This window comes from Callionymus lyra, chromosome 12 (assembly GCF_982586985.1).
Source record: "Callionymus lyra chromosome 12, fCalLyr1.hap1.1, whole genome shotgun sequence".
NCBI lineage: Eukaryota > Metazoa > Chordata > Actinopteri > Syngnathiformes > Callionymidae > Callionymus > Callionymus lyra.
In genome coordinates, this window is record NC_141829.1 from 10,329,145 (window position 1) to 10,350,379 (window position 21,235).

The window sequence follows — 21,235 nt, forward strand, 5'->3', positions numbered from 1 at the left end:
TTTCCCAGAATCCTCGTTAGCACCGTCCGAGCCACGACCATCGTGGAGAGACATGAGCAGAGACGCGACCGTCCAATCACACACAGGCAGGGCGTCGAAGGGGGAGGGGCTTTGTACGCAGCCGTCCAATCAGAGAGACGCGATACACGTGTGAAAGTAGCCGTGAAAAAAAATTAAATTCATTAAAAGTGCAAGTTATAATCTCCTTTTTATTGTAAAACACACAAAACGAGTAAAAAGTATCATTTTATAATCACAAAATAATTCAAACAGCAATTCTAACAGAGTAAAACTATACAAAATGTATTACTTTAATTGTTATCTGTGTAATGTTACGTTTGAAAACACAGACATTAGTCAACATGATGCTGAAAATAACACATCTAAATATTAAAAACTCATTCAAGCGGAGGTTTTTCTGTCGACATATTTTCAGTCGTCGACGATGCTCATCATTCCACTGAGCTTCAGTCTGCAGGCGAGTTCGTCCTTTTGACTCGACAGGATCTTTTGCTCGAGCTCCTTCAGTTTCTGCGTCATGGAAACGGGAGAAGCTTTGAACCAGGAGTCTTTCTCTTGTAGCTCATCGCGTACCGATGCCTTTAAAAAAATAAAAAAATAAAATGTAAACGTTAAAATTGCCTGGTGGTTTGAAATATGTTTCTTTATGTTGAATATGAAATTTAAGTTGTCACAGGAGTTACCAAATAAACATTATATTAAGGTAAGGTAAGGTAAAACTTTATTGATCCCTCAGGAGGTCTCCTTTGGGAAAATGTTTTTTTCCAATAGCCACAGCAAATACAGCAATTTTTCATAAAAAATAAATCAAAATAAAATAAGAACAAAGAGAAATAAAGAGAAAGAACAAGATTATACAATTTAAGTCTTAAGATAAAGAACATAAGGAGTGAACATAACTAATAACAAATAAATTAATAAAATAAATAAAACTAAAATAATAATTACAATAATAACATAATAAACCATAATAATAAGTAAAACAATAATAAACACAGTATGTACAAAAACAATAAACAGTGTACTTCAAAAGCGTCTGCCCTCGTACCGTTTATTGTTAAAAACACCAATTAAAACATTATATATTTTAGTTAAATAGTCTGAGCACACTGGACAGAAAGGTGTGATGTATGCGCTACTTCCTGCAGTGCAGAGATGAGAGTCAAGTCAACACATTTTAGGATTATTTGTAGTATCTGGAGTATTTCACTAAGACTTCAACATTTAAAGTGAGTCAGAACAGTTGGGTTTTCACGCATGTGTAAGTTTCCAAGGACAAAATAAATAGACATTCAAAGTATTTCAGACGGACTGAATGTGTGTGAAGACTAAAGTACCTCTGTAAATGAGGCACCTTTGGACCTGGTCTCCGGTGAAGGCCGCAATAGCGGGGAGGCGCTCATCAGGGTGGAGGAGGGAAGGAAAAGAGAGGTGGAGTAGTTCACCACAGGTTCTCCGTCCAGCCAACGCTGCAGCTGATCCATCGTCCTGAAGAAGAAGAGAAGAAACTTAAAACCTAGAAACGCACGCGAGCGGATCATGGGGATGATTTTTTAAACATCTGTACCGTTTACTCTCCGCCTTCTCTTCCTCGATCTCCCGGAGAACCTTGTGGGCCAGCCTCTCGTCCGGCGTGGGGGTGTGAGAAATGTCCAGCTGAGGTGTTGTGGCGTCTCTGGACTCCAGGGCGTTGAGGAACAGCTTCTGCCTGAGGCGCTGTTGACTGTGAGGAGTTGAGGATTCTGGCCGGAGTCTGAGAAGAGACGAGACGAATGGAGCATTTATGAAAAACCCTTTTTTTGTGGGAACATTACAAAATTAAATACAATAATATGAATGAGATTAATAAAATAAATTAAAGAAAAATAATAAATACAATTAAATACATTAAAATTGATTTATATTTTTAAAATATTGCAATAAAATGGCTTATAAATACCCAAAAATATATATATATTTTTTAAATGGAAAAAAAAGACTACAAAAAATAGTCAAATTAAATAAATTGAAGTGAAATAAAAACATTACAACAAAGTGACAAATAATGAAAAGAACTACAATAAATAGTCATATAAATAGTCAAATAAAATAAAAAATAAAAAACATTAGAGTAGAGTGGCATTTAAATAATTAATGAATAATTAATTAAAAAACAACAAAATTGCAATAAAGTTGCCAATTAAAAAGAAAAAAACTACAATAAAGTGGCATTTAAATAGTAAAAAAGTATCATATTAATAACATGAATAACACAATCAAATAAACAGCAGACTAGAATGAGTTCTTGTACCGTGATGCTCAGTATTTATTTTGAAATCCGTCAACAGTTGATTCTCACCGTCTCTCTGCCGTCTGCCTGTCCTTGTGAGTTTGCCTCACTGCTCTGGTCCACTCCTCAGGGGGACTGAAGTCCTCTAGAGAGTCCGACTGAAAGTAAACCAAGACCTCTCCCTCTTCTGTTATGACACCTTTAGGAGAAGAGAAAAAAATATTTTACTCATCATTTTCTTTGGGTTACTTCTCAGGGGCGGCGTCTCACCGTCGCACTCCGGCAGCTCCAGGATCTGCCACTCTTTGAGCTTGTGGTCGATGCAGACCTCCACCACCTGCTCCCAGGGCACCAGGTTGAAGGCGTCGCACACACTCTGCTCCTCATCCATCCAGTGATCCAGCTGCAAGCTCTTAGCCGCCTTCGCCCTGACTCTCTCCAGCAGGTTTTCCAGCCGGCTGATGAGGAGCGGCTGGCTTTTGGCCGACACCGGGATTTTCAGGACGTAGTCGGAGATGCTGGAGCAGACCTCGCTCCACGATTCTATGGGAGAGAAACAGAAGGTGAAACAGGTTTAAGATCATTATTTGGTTCAGTTGCAACTTTACTCTTTGATAAATGTTGAATAAAAAAAAATTAAAAAAAACAGACGGTTATCCCTTGTGTTGGCTCTGGGTCAATATGACCCAAAGGCCCGAAAACAAATGTCGCCGAGGTATCTCTTGTGTTGTCTCTTGGTCAAGGTGAACTGAAGGACCAAATACAAAATGGTTTTGTGGTATCCCTTGTGTTGTCTCTGGGTCAATATGACCCAAAGGCCCGAAAACAAATGTCTCTTAGGTATCTCTTGTGTTGTCTCTTGCTCAAGGTGACCTGAAGGACCGAATACTAATGTGTTTGTGGTATCCCTTGTGTTGTCTCTTGCTCAAGGTGACCTGAAGGACCGAATACAAATGTGTTTGTGGTATCCCTTGTGTCGTCTCTGGGTCAAGGTCAATGACCTCCACAACTGAAAGAACTTCATAGCCAGAAGGTTAATAAAGTTAAAAGGAGAAGAAGAAAATTATTTTTTTAATAAAGAAGCAAAAGAAACTCACAATCATGAAAACTTTTTCATTACATTTTTAAAAGTTATTCTTAAAGTGTATACTCTTACCTAGATTACTTACATCAACACATTAGAAAACGATTTAACAATAAATGACAGATATCTGCGCCCCTTTTTATCACCATTGAGATGTTCACATGTTAACTGTTTTTCTCTCTTTTAGCAGAAAAATATATTTATTCCTCATAAAAGTCAATTTTATTAGAAAGTAAATTAAGAAGGAAAGTAAAATAAAGGTTTGATCAAAACATTTACAAACTAAAAGTATTTGATTACAGAATGGGAATTTAAATGATTCCTCTTGGCGAAACATTAATACTCTAGTGACTCATTTTTATAATAAATATATATCAATATTTTTATTTCCTTACGCACTATTTTTGTGTATATTGTTTTTCTTTATCTTTACCTCTTCTCATTTTTGTTGAAACCAATTCCCGGATTCAAAACCACAAAAAATGTCATGTATGTAAATAACAATATGTAATGGCGAATAAAGCTGCTCCTGAATCTTGAATATTATAAACAATCTAAAAAGAGGGCAAAACCTTCAAGTCTAAAGAAAAAGTATTTGTGAAGTTTGATTGAGATTAGTTTGGAAATTGATTAATCATAAATATCTCGGTGTTCGTCCTCTTCTAACAAAGGGAAAGCTGAAAATGATGACCGTTTGGTTAAAATCTCTGTTTAATTGTTAAGGATCATTGGTTTCTTGTCTTTACTTTAACACTGACATCATAATAGATGCAATTTCAATATTAACTACAATGTACTTTAAATGGGAGAAGACCATACTGTGGGTCACAGATTTATTGATCATCTTTACTTCCTAAATTGACTTTTAAGGAAGACTTTTTTTCCTGATAAGATAAAATCAGGCTGTGAAACAGTTTCAGGTTTGTTAACAATCACGTCACTGACCCGAAGTGAACTTGTGCTCCCACTCGGGCAGCTGCAAACTCAGGATCCACTCTCGGAGCCACGCAAGGTGTCCAGGGTCGTTCCAGCCCGGGTGAGGGATGAACTCCTTGTTGCTGGGCAGGCAGAACTCGCTGGGCGGCCACGACAGTCGAGCCAGCTCGGCGGAGGAGACCCCGTCGGCCATGTGGGCCAGGACGGAGTTGTACAGTCGGACGATCGGCGCCGGCTGCTGATGAGGGAGAGCGGCGGACGCTCGCTCCCGACTGTGGCTGTAGACTCGGGGACTCAGCTCTCGACTCAGGCCGGCCTCCACCAGCTGCACCAGGGTCTGGCAGGCGAGGGGGACGTGTGGCGGCGCCCGGGTCGACAGCCAACGTACAGCGTTAGTCAGCTGACAACACAAATCAGAATCACATTAAAACAAGTTTTTTACAACATTAATGACAACTAGTTGAGACGGATCACCTGTGTCGACCCCTGCAGGTCATTGGTGGACTCTGGTATGGACTGGAACATGAACTCTGATATCACTCCTTCTTCCTTCAGCGTCTGCAGCATCAGATCTACAGAGAGAAGTTTAACTTTTATACAGTAACTATGATGTCATCGTGAACCAAATTCCCAAGAGTTTCCCATTGAAGAAATAGTATCAGTGCCGGCAGAATATTGGTTGAATTTAACATTTCAAACATTAATTGAAACTTTGTTTTATTTAGGTAATTAATAGTTTATTTTTCTGTATTGAATTTAATCATTTCTATATATAGAAAGGTTGAATTGATTGACTATTAATCATTTATCGTCTTTTAAACAAGGAGTTTGATATTCCAAGGATGGAAAATATGAGAAATTTTAAATGTAGAATTTAATTGAAGTTGGTTTTTTTTTTCCAATTTAAATGTTGTCGTTTTGAAGCGTTTCATTATTTTGAAAAGAACTGAATTCAATCAATGATTCTTATATTGAAAGGTTGAATTTGTGTTCATGGAATACATCTATTCAATCATTTATATATTGAAAGGTTACATTTTTGTTTGTTTGTTTATTTTAATTTTTTATCAGAAATTGTTTAATTGAGTTGATATTTTAATTACAATAATTCAAAATACATTTTTATTATCTAAATATTTAAATATACATTTATTTATTGTCTATTTGTATATTGAATTTAGAGATATAATTATTTAATTATTGAAATTGGAATAAAAAAAAAGTCGAATTTTACTTTAAATTTAAAAAATCTTCAATTGGAAAAAAATGTATTAATACCAAGTATACGAAATTATAATAATTCAAGGTTCAAATATTAAAAACAACAAAGACATTACAATAAGAAATATTATAACACTTTAAATGTTAAATCCAATCATTCAATATTCTGATGACGCCGATATAATTCTATATTTTCTGGCCTCAACTGTTTACCTTCTTCAAGTCTCTGCGGGTCCACTTCTTGTCCAGGCACCAGGATGACCAGAGGCAGCGGACAGTGCCAGCTGTTGACCTGCTGCAGTTGTTTGAGCTGCAGCAGTGCCGACAGCAGCGGGACGTCCTGCTCCATGACGGGCAGAGCAGGGAGCAGCAGTACGAGCGCAGAAGATCCCTGAAGCTCACAGCGACTCTCCACTTCGGATAAATTGTCTTCGGTCAGTGGTCCTCTGGACGCCTGCCAATGAGCGTTTTCTCTTATTAAATATATTTTTATTTGCAGGTGTTGAGAAGGTAAAAAAAAAAAGTCCTAACCTTGACGCCGACATGTACTTGGTGAATCCTTTGATCTCGTTCTTTGGAAGCAATGGAGACGCAGAGGGTTTGCAGTTTGCCGTCCACCTCCTCCAGCTCCTGCCGCGACTCTGGATCGCCACCAAGTTTGACCTCCAGCCAGTTGGACAGAATCCTGAAAGATACAGACATTGAATTTATTTTCTTAGTATTAAGATTAAAATAAATCATATTAGTTGTTTTCCTTTTTAATTACACATCTGCTTCATTGTCATCCTTTTAAATCCTTCTTTCTACTGTGATTTTCCTTTCGTATTTTATTTTGGGTATTAAATAAAAATATTTTCGTGATTAAAATAAATTTGTCTGACTGATCAATAACATGTTTTTCCGTCTTTATTGAAACCCACTATCTAATGCAGTTGTTGTTGTTTTTTTTATTTCATTTCTTCACACATGGAAATCAAAATATATTAGTCGCATAAGAATTTGTAGAACACGAGTCCTTGGAAAAAAAAAAGTTTTTAAATGTATATATTTGAACCATATTATATATATTTATACATGAAAAATACAAATGACAATAATAATCATTTAAAAATATACTAATAAAAAAAAAGTTGTTACTTCCTTTCAACTAAAAACAAGAAAGAAATGTGGCCCAAAAATCCTATTTTCGATCTCAGCAGTTGTTTGAGACTCAAATCAGTGAAATTAAAAAAAGGTTGTCATGACCCTCTCTTTTCAATTTTGTAAGGAAATGAATAACAGATTTAACTGACGTCGTCCAGCTGCACACCTCGACCCATGAGCAAATCATGGAGAAAGACTTCAACACTTCAATAACAGTCGTGAGCAGAAGAGTGTGCTGGAGCTCACCGATCCTCTGGACAGGCTGATGTCTCGTAATTGCTGGGCAGCAGAAGAAGAGTCTTCCAGTAAACTCTGTCAGGCGGGTTTTGGAGATTTTCAGCGACCAGTGCTGGAAGATCCAGTGGAGTCCAAACCACTTCACTGCGAAAGAAAATACAGACCATTATAAACAGCCAGCTATGAGGTAAGGTAAGGTAAGGTAAAACTTTATTGATCTCTCAGGAAATTGTTTAAGGTGTCGACTAACTTACTCCAACAGCTGCTGATAAAAGTTGTGGACTCTCATTCGATGGATCACCTCTTGCCGGATTCTCAGCAACCTTAAGTCCAACAATAAAATATAAACATAAAGGGATGATCGTAAAAAAAACACCACAATAGTTTATCTGGAGTAAGTGGACAGTACCTGGTGCTTGAGATGGCCAACGTTCCGGCGTTGCCCAGGTTCACCACACCTCGAGCCAGGTCGGCCTGGGGCTGTGGGGGGGCGCTGGGTGCCAGAGCCTGCAACTTGGAGTGAGAATTGACGTAGCACGGAGCAGCTGGAAAACTCCTCATCTGTCTCTTGAGCTGCCGACGGACTGTGACAACGTCGCGCCACCTGTTGACCAAATGTTTGATGCTCTTTTACTGAACAATTCAAAGAATTATTTTAAACCAGGATGCCATTATATTAAACTTCTTATGCATTGAGACATCTTCATCAATTCTCTTCTCTAGGTTTATCATATGAACCATCATATGAATATGAAAAGAGTTAAAAAGTCAGCAACATATCCAGGGTTTTATAAGAAATGTGATCATTAGAGGTTAAAGTCACCATCTGCAAGATATTAAATAGGGTTTTTGCCTCCCTCTAGTGTCCAAATAGTGTACCTGCAATGTTGTAAAATCATTTTGATAGTCATTTTTTACTCGGTCACTTAGTCAAACAAATAATTACTGTGGAAAACATTAATAATAATGTCAAATGTTAAATATTACTGCTTTAAAGCAGCACTTGTGTCGTATTTTTATTTTTTTTAAATAACTTTATTTCATTTCATTTTGAATAGTTTCACACCATCATTAAAACATTGGCTGCCTCACTGCTGGGTCAAGGGCAACAGTTGCATTTATCTACATATTGCCGTTTGTGTTTGAACTTTCAACATTACATTTACACAATTCTAACACTAGGGGGAGCCATAAACAAATATAATCAATCTTCCATAGTTGGACACACCGGTAAGACCCAAAAGTTGTGATAATATTTTAATTTCACTGCACCTTTTGATGTACTTGTGTATACGGTTCAGCTCCACTTCGAGGATTTCCTCGACCAGGATCCCGATCTCTACGCCTAAGGTCTCCTCAATCAGACTCCCGCACACCTGTCTCGAGCACTCGGCTATGCGCCGCTCTTTCTCGTCCAACGCCTGCCTGAAGAAAACAACTCTTTAGTACCAAAAACAAACCCAGAACCACTTTGCTTGAATCATATTTTCACTTCCTTTAGTGATAAAATAAAAACTTACTGAATCTCTTTTTGGACGATTTCCTGAGTCGTTTCTTCAACGACCTGGTTGACGAACTCTGTATAGAGCGATGAGCTCAACTGGTCCAGAAGGGCCTCGTGCTCCTGCCGCTTCCTAGACACGAGCGAGGAAATGAATCATCATTAAATATTTTACCTTGTCCACTGATAAAACTACAACGTGAAACAACAGTTGAAACCATACAATGAAGGGATGCACTTATGAATTGAGATTAAAATAACATTGTACAGAGAAAGACGGGGGAAACGGCATTAATATAAACAACATTAACCGGTAATTAATATTACTTATAAGTCAAGATATTGGAACTGCATGAGTTAAGTAGTTCATGATTGTGTTTTGTTTTTTCGGTATAAGTCTGGTTCATTTTTAATTCATTAAATTGGTTTATTTTTATGTATTGGAATGTTCAAATATATATTGTAGTTACAAATATATACAATTCTGAACATATTGAGCAATCTCATATTTTGATGACTGTGTGTGGAAGAAAAACTGATAATATTAGACAGTATTTTTCACTCCCATAGATGGAATGCCGAACATGCAACAAAAGCCATGCATGCAAAGACGAGGTCTGACCTTGCCACCTCCTGCCTCCGTTTCTCTTCAGCGATCCGATCTCGCTCCAAACTGATTTCGGCGGAGGAAACTTCTCGAAGAATCTGACCGGTGACTTCGGCCACCAGCGCGTCCACCTGCACAGAGCTCTCACTACGAAAGCAACACTATCAGTCAGCGGCTTTTCAGATACCCTTAAATATCATTTTAAATGATTTTGAACATACTCGAGAGCAGCTTTCACGTAGGTGATGGCAGACGTGGCGATCTCGTCGACTCCCGCACTGATCAGCTCATCGATTACAACGTCCAGCACGGCCGTTATATCCTGAAGGAAACCATTGAGGTCAAGCTTGAATGTGTCAGCTCCAATAGCAAAATAAAAAAACCTCTCACCTCATTGGTGTAGACGGGCTGTGGTTTGGGAGGCGGTGATGGTGGTTTAGCGGGCGGAGGTTCAGCGATGGGCTGGAAGAGCTGCTGCTGCTGCTGCTGCTGCTGCTGCTGCTGCTGGGTGTCCGTTTTGTAGGTCAAGCTCCCGAACGCTGCCATGGTCTCTCCTGCCTCCTTCGCAGCTGCTGCAGGGAGAGTGAAGGCTGGAACCACCGCGGGTCTGACCAGGAGGGTTTGAGGCGACGGGTCGAAGATGCGTGGCGCCTCGACCGCAACGGTTTCAGCTGGAGCTGTGAGTGATTAGAAAAAGAATAATGTTGTCAAATTTCTTATTACATAATTATTATGCATGATTCTATCAGATCCTCTGCATGTCTGCATAATGTCACGCCATGTTTGACACACAAATAAATCATAAATATATATTTACACATTTAAATTTCTTTGTTTATTTCAGAAACACCTTAAATTCAAGATGGAAAGAGGAGTTTAAGATCAAAACTTTGCATTCAGTGGGCAGAATGTGCTCCAAAACCTTCTGGTAATTTGTCTAGAAAGTGTTGAAAAATACAGTTAGGGAGCCCCGCTGCTCAAAACTCAATCACAAGGGGGTTAACATCTTTTAATGGTCGCCCAGCAAACATTACATCTACCAAATCGTCGCAAAATAAAAATGTCATCAGAATCCGACCCTGGACGCTGGCCTTGGGAAGGCTGGAATGTGAAGTTAAATGTGATGGTCTGCCCCCCCCACTGCTCTCCTCCCACGGGTTATTATGCAGACATTCAGTATCCGCTCTCAAGGCCAAGATCCATGAGAAGACAGAGACTGGGAAATTACCTGGGAAATAGTTCACAGTTGCACATAAAACTAGCCTTCTTAACCGCTCTCCAAGTGGATGCACTTCAAGACACAGAACAGAAATACCCGTTTCTTTTCTCCTACCCATCTTTCCTCATCTGATCTTTTCCTCGGCTGCAGAAATAGTTCCCGTTTATTTATCCACGTCTGTCTGTCTGCTCTTGCATGGGATGTACTGATCAAATGTTGACGTAGCTGTTACAATGACCTAAAGTGTTTTGGTTATTCATTTGACTTTCTGTAACATAAAGGACGAGTCTGAATGCGATACTGTCTGACTTAGTTTATAGTCATATTGTCGCTTTCACTTTCATCATAATCCTTTCATTCAATGTCACTTTTCTTCTCATTGGGCGTGTCAGTGGAATTGTTGACATGGACAATCCATGTTCGTCATTTTATCTTAAACATCATATAGATGGTAATTCTTAATTATCAGCTGCTAATGCATCACAGTGAATGTATTATCTTAAAAAAATAAAAATAATAATAATAATAAACAAGGTTCAATTAAAAAAAACATGAAGGTAAATATTATATTTAAGACAAAAGAAATGTTACACACGCTTTAGTAGGAAACTTTTTTATGTGCCGCACATTTGGGTCTTAATAATAAAAAATAAAATCAATCAAATATATATATTTTTAAAAGTTGTAGAAGTCAAAAAGGTTTGTATTTGTTTTGTTATTGATTCAAATGAAAAAAGTTTTGAAGTTTTCTTTTTTATTTATATAAAAAAACGTGTGGAAGTCAAATCGTTTTTGTATGAAAACGTTTGAAGTCATTTTTTAATCGAAGTGAACCTTTTTTTTCTTCGATTGAAGCAACTTTTTTTGGGTTGAAAAATAAAGACGAATTTTCCTTCGTACCAACAACATGTCTCATCTTTCTATTGGCCCCAAATATGACTTGTTCAGACTGAATATGGCGCCTTTGCCCTTATAGAAAAAGGAGGTACGACAACATATACACCATTTAGAAGATCATTGGTGTGTATTTTAAGGCTGGAAAACATGTAAGAGCGAAGTCTACAAATGTAGGTTCATATACCGAATCAACAACTCACACATACCTTTAAACAAGTCCGCAGTGACGGGAGCCGCGCTCGTTGCCTCTCCTCTGTACTTGTTCCGGCTGTCGAAGCTGCAGACGGGTACGTGTTGTGGAGGACTTGGTATGGCTCTTCCATTCACCACCTCTCCGATTAACACGGGCTTCTTGGCCAGGGTGTTCTGGGACTTCTTAGTACTCAGGGGCAGGTCAGGCTCCTGGTAGTTGACTCGATTAAGTTCCACCATTCTGTGGCAAATTAAAAAAAGTGTAAAAGGTTTTATTTACGATTATCAAATTGGACATCTTTGGTACTCACCCATCGTTGACGACGAGGCCGTACTGCTGGATGAAGTCCGTCGCTTCGGAATCGCTGTTGAACATCAGCATGCGGACGATGTCCTCCACCGGAAACAGGGTGGACCGAGGGCCCACCGTGTATGAGATGGCCATGATCTTCAAGGCTGTAGCTCTGACCTGCATGTATTGAAATTAAATTAGTAGATGATCACACTTAACCATATCAGTGTCAGCGGAATATTGAATAGTTGCTGACGATGTTGGGAATTTATTTTTATTTTTAATTGACTTCAATAATTTCTATATGGAAAGGCTGACTATGTTCTTTGTAGGGATAATTGAATAAAACATTCTATTTTTTCAAAAATTAATTAATTTTATATTCGTATTTCAGCATATAACGACACTCGCCGAGAATCACGTGAAGACGTGGAAGCACAGGCACGTAAATTTATTATAGTGGATTCCAAAGCAATGGTATTGTCTGGTGGCACTATTATACTTTATAACATATAAGAAAATTTAGTATTTTATCATATAATATACAAATGATTGATTTAAATTATTAAATAAAATGTAATTCAACTGTTCACTAAGAATTTACTTAATTTAATTGTTAAATTCAACTATTCAATATTCGGATACACTTTCATAAACACACTGGGGAACTAACTGACCAACTAACTAACAAACTCTCACCTGATTGAAGTATCTGTGCAGGAGGCAGCTGGCCAAATACGACGCTCCTTTCACCAATTTGAAGAAGCGCACGTAGTTGTTGCTGTTGAGCGCGGCGAAGGCGCTCACTGCTAACTGCACTTCGGGAGAGTTGCGCACCTCCGTGCGGTACTGCTGCACGTCACTGCTCACACACGGAAGGGAGACGTCAATCAAACATACGAGCATCACCGTGAGCAAATGTGATTGGTTTCTAATAATCACCCGAGGAAGTCGCCATCGTTGAGCTTGATTAAAATGCTGTACTGGCGGAACTCGGCCTCCTGGGGGCAGTAGATGTTGCGGGTGTTCAGGTCTTCGTACATTTCCTTCAAGCTCTGCAGACACTTGGTCAGGTTCTCGTTGTTGATTTTGGGGTCAAAGGTGGACAGGGACTCCTGACAGAGGTGGTGGGCACAGTGCACGTGGAAGCGTGTGCACTTCTGTATCAGAGAGACCGTCAGGGGGCAGCAGAGGCTCTGCTGAGTGATGTCCTGTGGGCGAAGGGAGAATAAGGTGGATTTACATTTGTAAAATGATAAGTTAGAAAAAAATAATTAAATTAATTCAAAATGGAAAAAAAAAAAAAAAAAAAAAAAAATCAATGCAGAGCTACATCACTACCTTTATTTTAAAGATACTCTATTTTTTTTCAACAGCAGTGTATTTATTTTTTTAATTATTATATATATTTTTAGATGACATTTGATTTTAACACATTTTATTATGGTTTATATTTCAATGAAGTGTATGAAAAATAAAATGATTATATTTTTAAAAGAGTCAATTCAAATGCAAATATTCACATCATTTTGTATTGCAATTAAACTTCAGGCCGCTAATTGGCAGCAGCCATTACGCCCTCCACAGCTAAAAAAACAACAACTAAATCTTTCGATATCCTGGCAAAAGATTAAGGCAAGAGGATACAGTCAAATCCAGCAGCCGATGTTTGGTTTCAAAACAAATGAAAGCAGTGAACACTTGTAATACTCTGGCAATATTACAATGTTCCTTGTTCCTACAGTATAATAATAATTCATTTATTGTATCGATCATTACCACATCATCATCAAACACATTACATTAAAATCCATACATTTTAACATTAATGTATCTTTCTTTCCGATCTCTACCTGCAGATTTTAAATTACTTATTTTGGCGAGTAACCGATGACCATTTAAATCAAAAAGATATCACCATTAAAATGTAAAAAGCTCTACTGACCTTACGGATGCCACGGGTCCTGTTCCAGACGAAATCGTACCAGTCCCGGGGGTTCTCTTGAAACTGGTCCATGATCTGTGTGATCAGATAGTCCATGGTCCTGCCGAGGATGGGGAGAGGGCGCAGATCGAAGGGCAGAGGCTCCTCCTGGTCGGCAGACGAACGGCTGTATTCTTTGATGGCTTTTGCATGATCCACCTGCGAACGGAGACCAATCGGTCATTTATGCAACGATGAAGGATTCAAAGATTCAACTTTCACAAATCTAGGGTCAATAATGGTTTTTTTTTTGTAGAAACTTAAAAGTAGGTTTTTTCTTGATGAATTTATGATGCATCATGATACAGTGTCTTCATTTTTAATGACCACTAGATGGCACTCTGCTTTACAATCATTGGTTTTTATCTACTAATTAAATAAAACTTAGACCTCCTAGTGGCTTTTCAAAATGATTAAACTAACAAGTACTCAGCTTCTATTTTAAGGACAAATTAATGTCATGTAAACCTCATTTGACACCCCAGGAGAGTATTTTCAATGGACTTAGTTTGAAATGATCTTACATATGTTGAAAAATATTTAAAAATATATATAAATGACACTTGAAAAATCGAATTAAGTGTGTATGTGAAGCTGAAAAGTGAAAAGGAACTAGCACGCACAAACTCTGTTTCGGGGATGACTTCAAAAACACTGAGCTGGTTCCGCGTCTCCCTCATGTAGCGCTCTTTCTCCGGACACATGTCGGGACAGGTGCCCACGAAGCCCTTCGACGTTTCCAGGTCCGTTCGTTTGGGTCGACCTGACAAAGGCGCACAAAAGGTCAGATTTCTGCAAGTTACTAAAAAAAACACGTCGAGGGACCCGGACCTTGACGTAGAATCTTGTCTCTCTGCTCCAGCAGACGATACTTGTCCTCGGAACTCTCGGCCGGCTGACCGATGAGCGGCAGAAGAGATGTGTGGACCTGATCGAAGCTCGGCGCCTCTGCAATCTCACTCTGGGGTTCGGAGTCGAACTGGAGACACTTTGCTAAGGTGGACTTCTTCACTGGAGAGCTGAGACCAAAATATGAAGAAGGACGTTCAGCCAAACAGACTAATTATGTGACATTAATTCACTATTTTTTTTTAAAGATATTCATTACCTTGCCGTCACTATGCTCATGAGAGGTGTTGGTCTGAGCGGGGGTCGTCTCAGAGGAGAGGAAGCTTTTATCTCCCCTTCTTCCAGGGGTTCATCCTTTTCTTCACCCTGATTGTCAGTCATCTTGTCACCAGGACCTACAAAACCATGAGAAATATCGCGAGTCAACTTTTCAGCAGCACTCGTGTATTAAGTATTTATATTACCTTGTTTTTTTCTTTGCAACAGCAACAGAAGTTTGTGCTGATGAAGCATTTTCCCCTTTTTCTTTGCTTTGGCTGCAGATGCCTGGAGTGGGGAAAAACAATATCAGTTTAAAAGTGTGTAGTTTAATAAATTGTATATATTTTAAGAAAATGTGTGCTCAAGTAAAGTAAACATGTTTAAAAATGCACATGTTTAAAAAGAAAGAAGACTTAATGTTTACTCACATGATCCGCAAAGTGCACGATGGCATTGTTTTTTGCCGGCTTACAGTAAATCCTGGTTACTTTTCCAAAACGGGAAAAGTGCTTTCTGAGCTCCTCCTTGTTGTTGAGGCCACCAGGGATGTTTCTGCAGTTGAGAGCCGTGCAGTCTGTGGGGGACGATCCACCGGAGCCTTCGGAGCTCCGTCTTCGCTGGGTTCGATTTTCTGGTGTCTGGACTGGTGGTCGTGCTGGTAAAGCTTTAGCAGGACCTGCAGCTGATTTGAAGTATCAGTGAGACAATTATAAACTGAACTTTCAAGAAAACTTGACAGTAGGGTTGTCATAGCACAATTTCTTTTTTTCACGATAATGTAATGACATTCAACAGCCCAGTATGAATTTTCATTTTCTTCCCCAAACATTTTATTTTTGCTTTTAAATCATACATTTTATTTTTATCACAGTTATTTCATGGTTTATGTTAAAATAAATATAAATAAATATTTCGATTTTACCATACATACAGTATATTCACAGCATTTTGTGTTGTAATTCAACAGTCATTACGTACTCAAACGGTAAAGGAACAACGAAACCCAGCAATGACTAAGGATGAGAGGATACAGCAGCTTTTAAAGCTGATATTTGGACATATTTTGCTTTTAAAACAAATGCGGTTCCAAATTCATCAGGAGTCATGTGGTCTGAAAATTCTGCAACACCAGAATCAAGTACTTGAAAATACTACAAATATATCCTTGTTACTACAGTGTTACAGTATATGGTATTGTGATAACTTATCCCAGATATTCTACCTAATACACATCCCTGACAGGGATAAGCATTAACAGTTTCTAAACATCTGCATATACATATTTTGAATACTCAAGTTTAAAAATGATGAGACAATTATGAGATTAAAAAAAACTCTTTAAAAGAAAACTTGAATAAATATTTCATGTCTCACCTGAACCTGCCGGTTTGTCCAGCTGATCTCGGGTCAGTGCCGTCAAGGCAGATGAAGCTGAAGCCGGGTGTTCACTTTTACCGTGGTGCCTCTCGGTCTCTCCAAACAAAGGCGGGATATTCCGCTCTGGTCTGCTTTTAGGGGCAACATCTTTTTTTATTCCACTCAGAGCTTTACCAAACAAACCCGCCGTGGGCCCACGGGACCTCATCAGGGGTCTCTTTGGGGGTTGCCTAGGTAATTCAGCGTCTTTTTCACTATGTTTTGCCGGGTCTCTGACAGGACTGGTAGATGCTGGTTCATCCTTACGCTTGGTACCTTTGGGGAGCTGGCCGAATATGTTCGCTTCGGCTTTCGCCAAAACATCGCCTCCTCTTTTGGGTACATTCGTCTCCGCTTTGACTTCACCAAATGCAGAGGGGCCAACGGTTGCACCCCCAAATAAGGGTTTAGCAGTGAAACTGAAAGAGGACGGAGACGTGGGCTGCATGGCAGAGATCTGAGCACTGGAAGGAGCAGTAGGCTGTGAGAAGGTGAACTGAGGAGTACTAGTTAGTGTACTAGTCGTGCCGGCTGTGAACTGGTTGCCAGCTGCAGAAAGTGATGGTGCAGCTTCCGGTTTTGAGAAGCTGAAGCCCGTCTGGGCTTTCGGAAGGCTGTTGTTGCTCGAAATCATGGTGATGGTGCTGGTCTGTTGAGGCACGCTGCCAAAGGTGGAGCTGGCAAAGGAAGGAGGGTTGGAAGGGTTGGTGGTGGCGCTGAAGATAGGCTTGAAGACCGCTTCATTGGCAGGTTTGAAACTGAATTCTGAACCGAAGCCTTTATTTTGATCTTGTGTCGTCCCAAAAGAGGTGGTGGAGGCATTCGTGGTTACAGGCTTTCCAAACATAGAAGCTCCAAATCCCACTGAGGAGGTGGTCGACGAAGGAAACTGACTATACGGGGGTGGTTGTTTGTTGTTCACAAATCCTGATGCCTGCTGCTGCCCGAACCCAGGCGTCTGCCCGAAAGCTGACGTTTGTCCAAACACGGAGCTCTGGTTGTTGTCCGGCTTATTGTTCTGTCCAAACGACGGTGTGGAGGCACCAAATCCAGAGCCGCTCCTTCCCAAAGCCTGTCCAAAAGAAGGAGTCTGGTTCGGGGCGGCAGAAGACAAACCCTGTCCGAAGATGGGATTTCCACCCATGATGTTCTGTTTCAAACCCCCGGGTTGACTGAACGCCGAGGATGAAAACAGTCCACCGGCTTGAGGCGGATTGTTGGGCGTTTGCTGCCCGAATGACGGAAACCCTCCCGCCTTCATGGTGTTGTTCGCCGCCTGGAAAGTTCCAGGCTGAGGGTTTCCAAATGGATTCGATGGATTCATGGCGAGTCGTCAGGCCCCCCCTAGAATTCAGCAAACGTAAATGTGTGATATTCAAAGTCAGTTTCTACGTAAATACGACAGACGGTAAACAAACGCGGAGCGTTAGCACATGCTACTTTAGCGAGCTAACGCCGATTAATTACCCTCATTATACCATAACAAGGAAATAGATATTAAAATATTGTTTTTGTTTGGTTTATCATCTTACCTTTCACACTCCGGGTAAAACGTTACAACAAACTCATCTTCTCAAGTAAAAACAACTCAATGCAGACTTCCGGTCCGTCCTTCATGTCGTTCCCCCAGAAACAGGATGATTAAGTCAGTTCCTCCATACATGGTATTTCAGGATTTAAAATAAGACGTAAAACACGTTCGATTTTATTTTATTTTAGTTCACAAAACAACAAATGTATTTGCCTTAATTAGACCAATGTATCTCTTTATGTTTCTAATGGGTAAAAAAAAAAAGAAAAGTTTTTATTTAATCTATTTATTTTTCTTTATACATATAAACTATTTGACGGTTTTGTTGTATTTCTATTTTCACTATTGAGTGTTTTTCATCTTGTCCATTTAATTTGTTTGGAGAATATATTGAGGTCAATAAAAAAAATCTTGATTTAAATAAATGACTGGGGAAAATGGGTTTGTGTTTAAGAAAAATACATATATCTATATCTTCATATTGAAAATGTTGTGGCTACTTAATGGTAGGAGCGAGGGAAATAGTTGTGGAAAGAGAATGAAATGTTGGATCTTCAGGGTGTGTTGGTCAATAAAACACTCCCTCGATCAATAAAGTGGACGCTAAGATGGACAATGTGATTTAAACTAAAAGTTCTTATCACGCCTTAAAGGAGCGACTGGGCATATTTTTTGTACTACGAGTGAAAAACTATTTTGTTCATTATAGAATATTTGTATTACCTTCCAGGATTGTTGAGCTTTGTGTACATAGATACGTGCCCGAAGAAAAACAAATCGTCCCCTTGTTACCATCATGTTTGATTTGGAATATATTTGATGTTTTTAAATGTGGGAAATACAAGTTTTCTCAAGCACTACTATTGTTCTTGCCTGTTATGATGTTTAAATTCTGTATGTAAAAGAATTATGGACAAGATTACGATAAAAGAGTGAAATCTCATTGTGTTGAGATCATAAAAGATAGGTGTGTACGACTCCGTGTTCGAAACTGGACGTTTAGGGATTTTATTGACCCTGTATTAACCATTCCCCCCCCACACCCTTCAAGGTCAAAGTGCAGGAATCTGCCGATGAGCGTCCAGACAGAGAACAGGAGCAGGTTGAGGGCGAGGCTCCACATAAAAGGAGCAGAAGAGTGCGCAGTTGCTGTGGATCGGCACTTCTGAACACGGTAAGTGTACACCAACATCTGGCTCAAGAATACTTTATCATGTGTTGACATATAATGTGTTTTTTTCTTCTCATTTGTCCATCTGAAGCCTCATCATGTACCCGAATCAAGGTGAGACAAAGATGCTTCCTCAGTCAGCTGTTTTATTTCTTGTTATCAACCTGTGGTTTTTCTTTCTTCGTTTCAAGGAAACCAATACCCTGGTTACCCCAATATGCCCCCTCAGGTGCCGGGGGGGTACCCACCTCAGTATCCTCCAGGCACAATGCCACCTCACGGAGGTCACCATGGAGGTCAACACGGAGGTCACCACGGTGGTCAACACGGAGGTCACCACGGAGGCCCACATGTGGGTCCTTTCGGCCAACACGGGGGCCACCACGGAGGTCAACACGGAGGTCACCACGGAGGTCACCACGGAGGTCACCACGGAGGCCCACATGTGGATCCTTTCGGCCAACACGGGGGCCACCACGGAGGTCATCACGGAGGTCATCACGGGGGTCATCATGGACACCCGGGCGGCCCCCAAGGCCCCTGCCCGGGACAGGCCTGCCATGGGCATGGAAAAAAGCACAAGCACAAGCACGGGCACAAGCACGACAAGTGCCACAAGAAGGGAAAGTCCGGCCATGGGGTGAGTAGTAGTTTAGCTAAGATTCATTTAATTCACCTCTATTTTTCTATATTACAACATATTCTAGAAATTATTTTCACTTTAAAAAACCTTAGAACAACATTTTGCCCTATAACAACTCAATGTTGTTTGGTTTTTTAATATTTAATTGAAGTATATTACATCTAAACATGCAGGAAATTAAACAATAACTGAATGTTTTACACTTATATTTTGTGCTGATAATGAATTTTAACCCATTTAAATTTAAATCTTCCAATCTATATTTTATTTTAGAACAAAAAAACCCATCTTTTTATTACATGCAGAAAGACAGTTGCACCGTCATCGTACTTATAATCGCCAGAAAAATCAGTTTACGAGTGAAATGAGGCAATAATCCAAACAATAAATTCAGTGTCTCAAAGATCGATCTCAACAACATCGCTGCCATCTTTGTTTCTACATTGACTGTATTTGCTGAATGGCCCGAGACGAACGTTATTAATTTAAAAAAAGATTACAGATTATCTGTATTGGTTATTAGCTAAAATGGACGTCAAATAAATTGGGTTCAAAGTTCAAAGCTGATATCCGTGGTGCAGAATGTTGACGAATGATGTTTGGAAATATATATTAAAAATAATAAACATGTCAATAAACACCATAAACTTGTGCGCCACACCCGAGATACGGAAGATAAACACATCAACTTTAGACCCAGACTACACTATTGATTATAATTGAACAAGGAAATGAGTCGACTATAATTTCTGAAACTATTGTTTGTATCTTCTTTTGGTTTTATTCATCTGGTTTATAAAGTGCCATTTAGTGCTTTATAAAATCCTATTCATTCAAATGTTTAAAAAATTTGAAGGCAGATTCAGTTAGAGAAAAAAGGAATAAAAAGTTCAATTTGTTGTGTCTTAATTCTAAAATGTATTTTTTTGTCCTTCCAGTCGTCCAGCAGCTCCTGCAGCAGTGACTCCGATTAGACGACGTCATCCGGAGAAACAATAAAAACCTTGTGGAACATCATCAATGCTTAACTGCACTGTTGACGTCAATGTAAACATGAAGCTTCCTGGATATTCTCCGATTCTCTCCTGACAACATGAATGTTTAGTTCAATGTCCTGAAATATCACCACCAACTTCAGTCACTTAAATTGATTTAAATTGTCGAATAAAAAGCATTCATACACTTTAAGCTCAGATGTCAATGCTTGTTTTTGTTCCCCTGTTTTCTACTCCCATATTAGCGAAAAAATAGTGGCAAAATAAAGTGTTCTAACATTTGTATTTTTTATTTATTTACTTAGTTTTAACCAAATATTATAACTGATATATATGATATATATGTATAACTGAATGTTATCAGAATAGATAATAATAGATAATATCTTGCATATTTCTCTCATGTGTCGCAAAGTGTTATTACATTATTATAATAATATGGATACTCACATTATAAAACACAAAATTTTGAATGAAGCGATAAGACGAAATAAAAAGCAAAGTAAAGAAAAACATTAAAACCACGTTTGTTCTGAAGCGAAGGCGATTAAAGTACAATAAAAAAAAAATCATTTTTGAATTAAATACAGATGCAGTTGTTATTTGCAACAGCAGAGAGCGTCGTGTCAGTTTTGTAACGTCTACCATAAACATATACCTGTATACATAGACTACTAGAGCGGTTTGTATACAGGGCGGCCATCTTGGTACAGTGCCACTCGCTCCTACGGTGCATTACATACATAGAGGAATGTTTGTTGTGTTT

The 21,235-nt window shown here is 39.2% G+C and overlaps 2 protein-coding genes across 3 annotated transcripts; one reads left to right on the top strand and one right to left on the bottom strand.

Annotated features, from left to right (window-relative positions):
- Positions 1-189: 189 nt before the first annotated feature.
- mcm3ap (minichromosome maintenance complex component 3 associated protein) lies at positions 190-17,745 on the bottom strand. Of its 2 annotated transcripts, none has more exons than XM_087804103.1 (29): positions 17,662-17,745; positions 16,088-17,473; positions 15,142-15,389; positions 14,917-14,998; positions 14,712-14,847; positions 14,435-14,622; positions 14,227-14,366; positions 13,565-13,762; positions 12,562-12,830; positions 12,319-12,481; positions 11,639-11,796; positions 11,342-11,568; positions 9,410-9,696; positions 9,241-9,341; positions 9,035-9,166; positions 8,432-8,545; positions 8,184-8,336; positions 7,321-7,515; positions 7,166-7,234; positions 6,921-7,055; positions 6,063-6,216; positions 5,745-5,985; positions 4,785-4,882; positions 4,320-4,710; positions 2,561-2,833; positions 2,360-2,489; positions 1,589-1,774; positions 1,359-1,509; positions 190-600 (listed from the first exon to the last, which is right to left on the bottom strand). In XM_087804103.1, the coding sequence occupies exons 2-29, from the start codon at positions 17,451-17,453 to the stop codon at positions 433-435; spliced, it is 6,153 nt and encodes a 2,050-aa protein (XP_087660229.1). In that variant the 5' UTR covers positions 17,454-17,473; positions 17,662-17,745; the 3' UTR covers positions 190-432. The 2 variants fall into 2 exon arrangements, with proteins under 2 accessions (XP_087660229.1, XP_087660227.1); XM_087804101.1 differs by having other exon boundaries at positions 15,142-15,395.
- A 998-nt stretch (positions 17,746-18,743) lies between these two features.
- On the top strand, positions 18,744-20,650 carry LOC148068214 (uncharacterized). Its single transcript, XM_087804433.1, has 4 exons — positions 18,744-18,834; positions 18,923-18,945; positions 19,023-19,471; positions 20,413-20,650. Exons 2-4 carry the CDS (start codon positions 18,930-18,932, stop codon positions 20,446-20,448), a joined length of 501 nt encoding a protein of 166 aa, XP_087660559.1. The 5' UTR covers positions 18,744-18,834; positions 18,923-18,929; the 3' UTR covers positions 20,449-20,650.
- Positions 20,651-21,235: the final 585 nt, after the last annotated feature.

What these genes read in the sequence shown, in the direction of transcription:
- mcm3ap (XM_087804101.1), bottom strand. Translation starts at nt 17,453, where the DNA reads ATGAATCCATCGAATCCATTTGGAAACCCTCAGCCTGGAACTTTCCAG. An exon ending in AACGATGGCGACTTCCTCGG is followed by an intron (nt 12,482 to 12,561) that starts GTGATTATTAGA and finishes GTGTGTGAGCAG; the next exon opens with TGACGTGCAGCAGTACCGCA. An exon ending in TTGGCCATCTCAAGCACCAG is followed by an intron (nt 7,235 to 7,320) that starts GTACTGTCCACT and finishes GTTGGACTTAAG; the next exon opens with GTTGCTGAGAATCCGGCAAG.
- LOC148068214 (XM_087804433.1), top strand. An exon ending in AGGGAAAGTCCGGCCATGGG is followed by an intron (nt 19,472 to 20,412) that starts GTGAGTAGTAGT and finishes TTGTCCTTCCAG; the next exon opens with TCGTCCAGCAGCTCCTGCAG.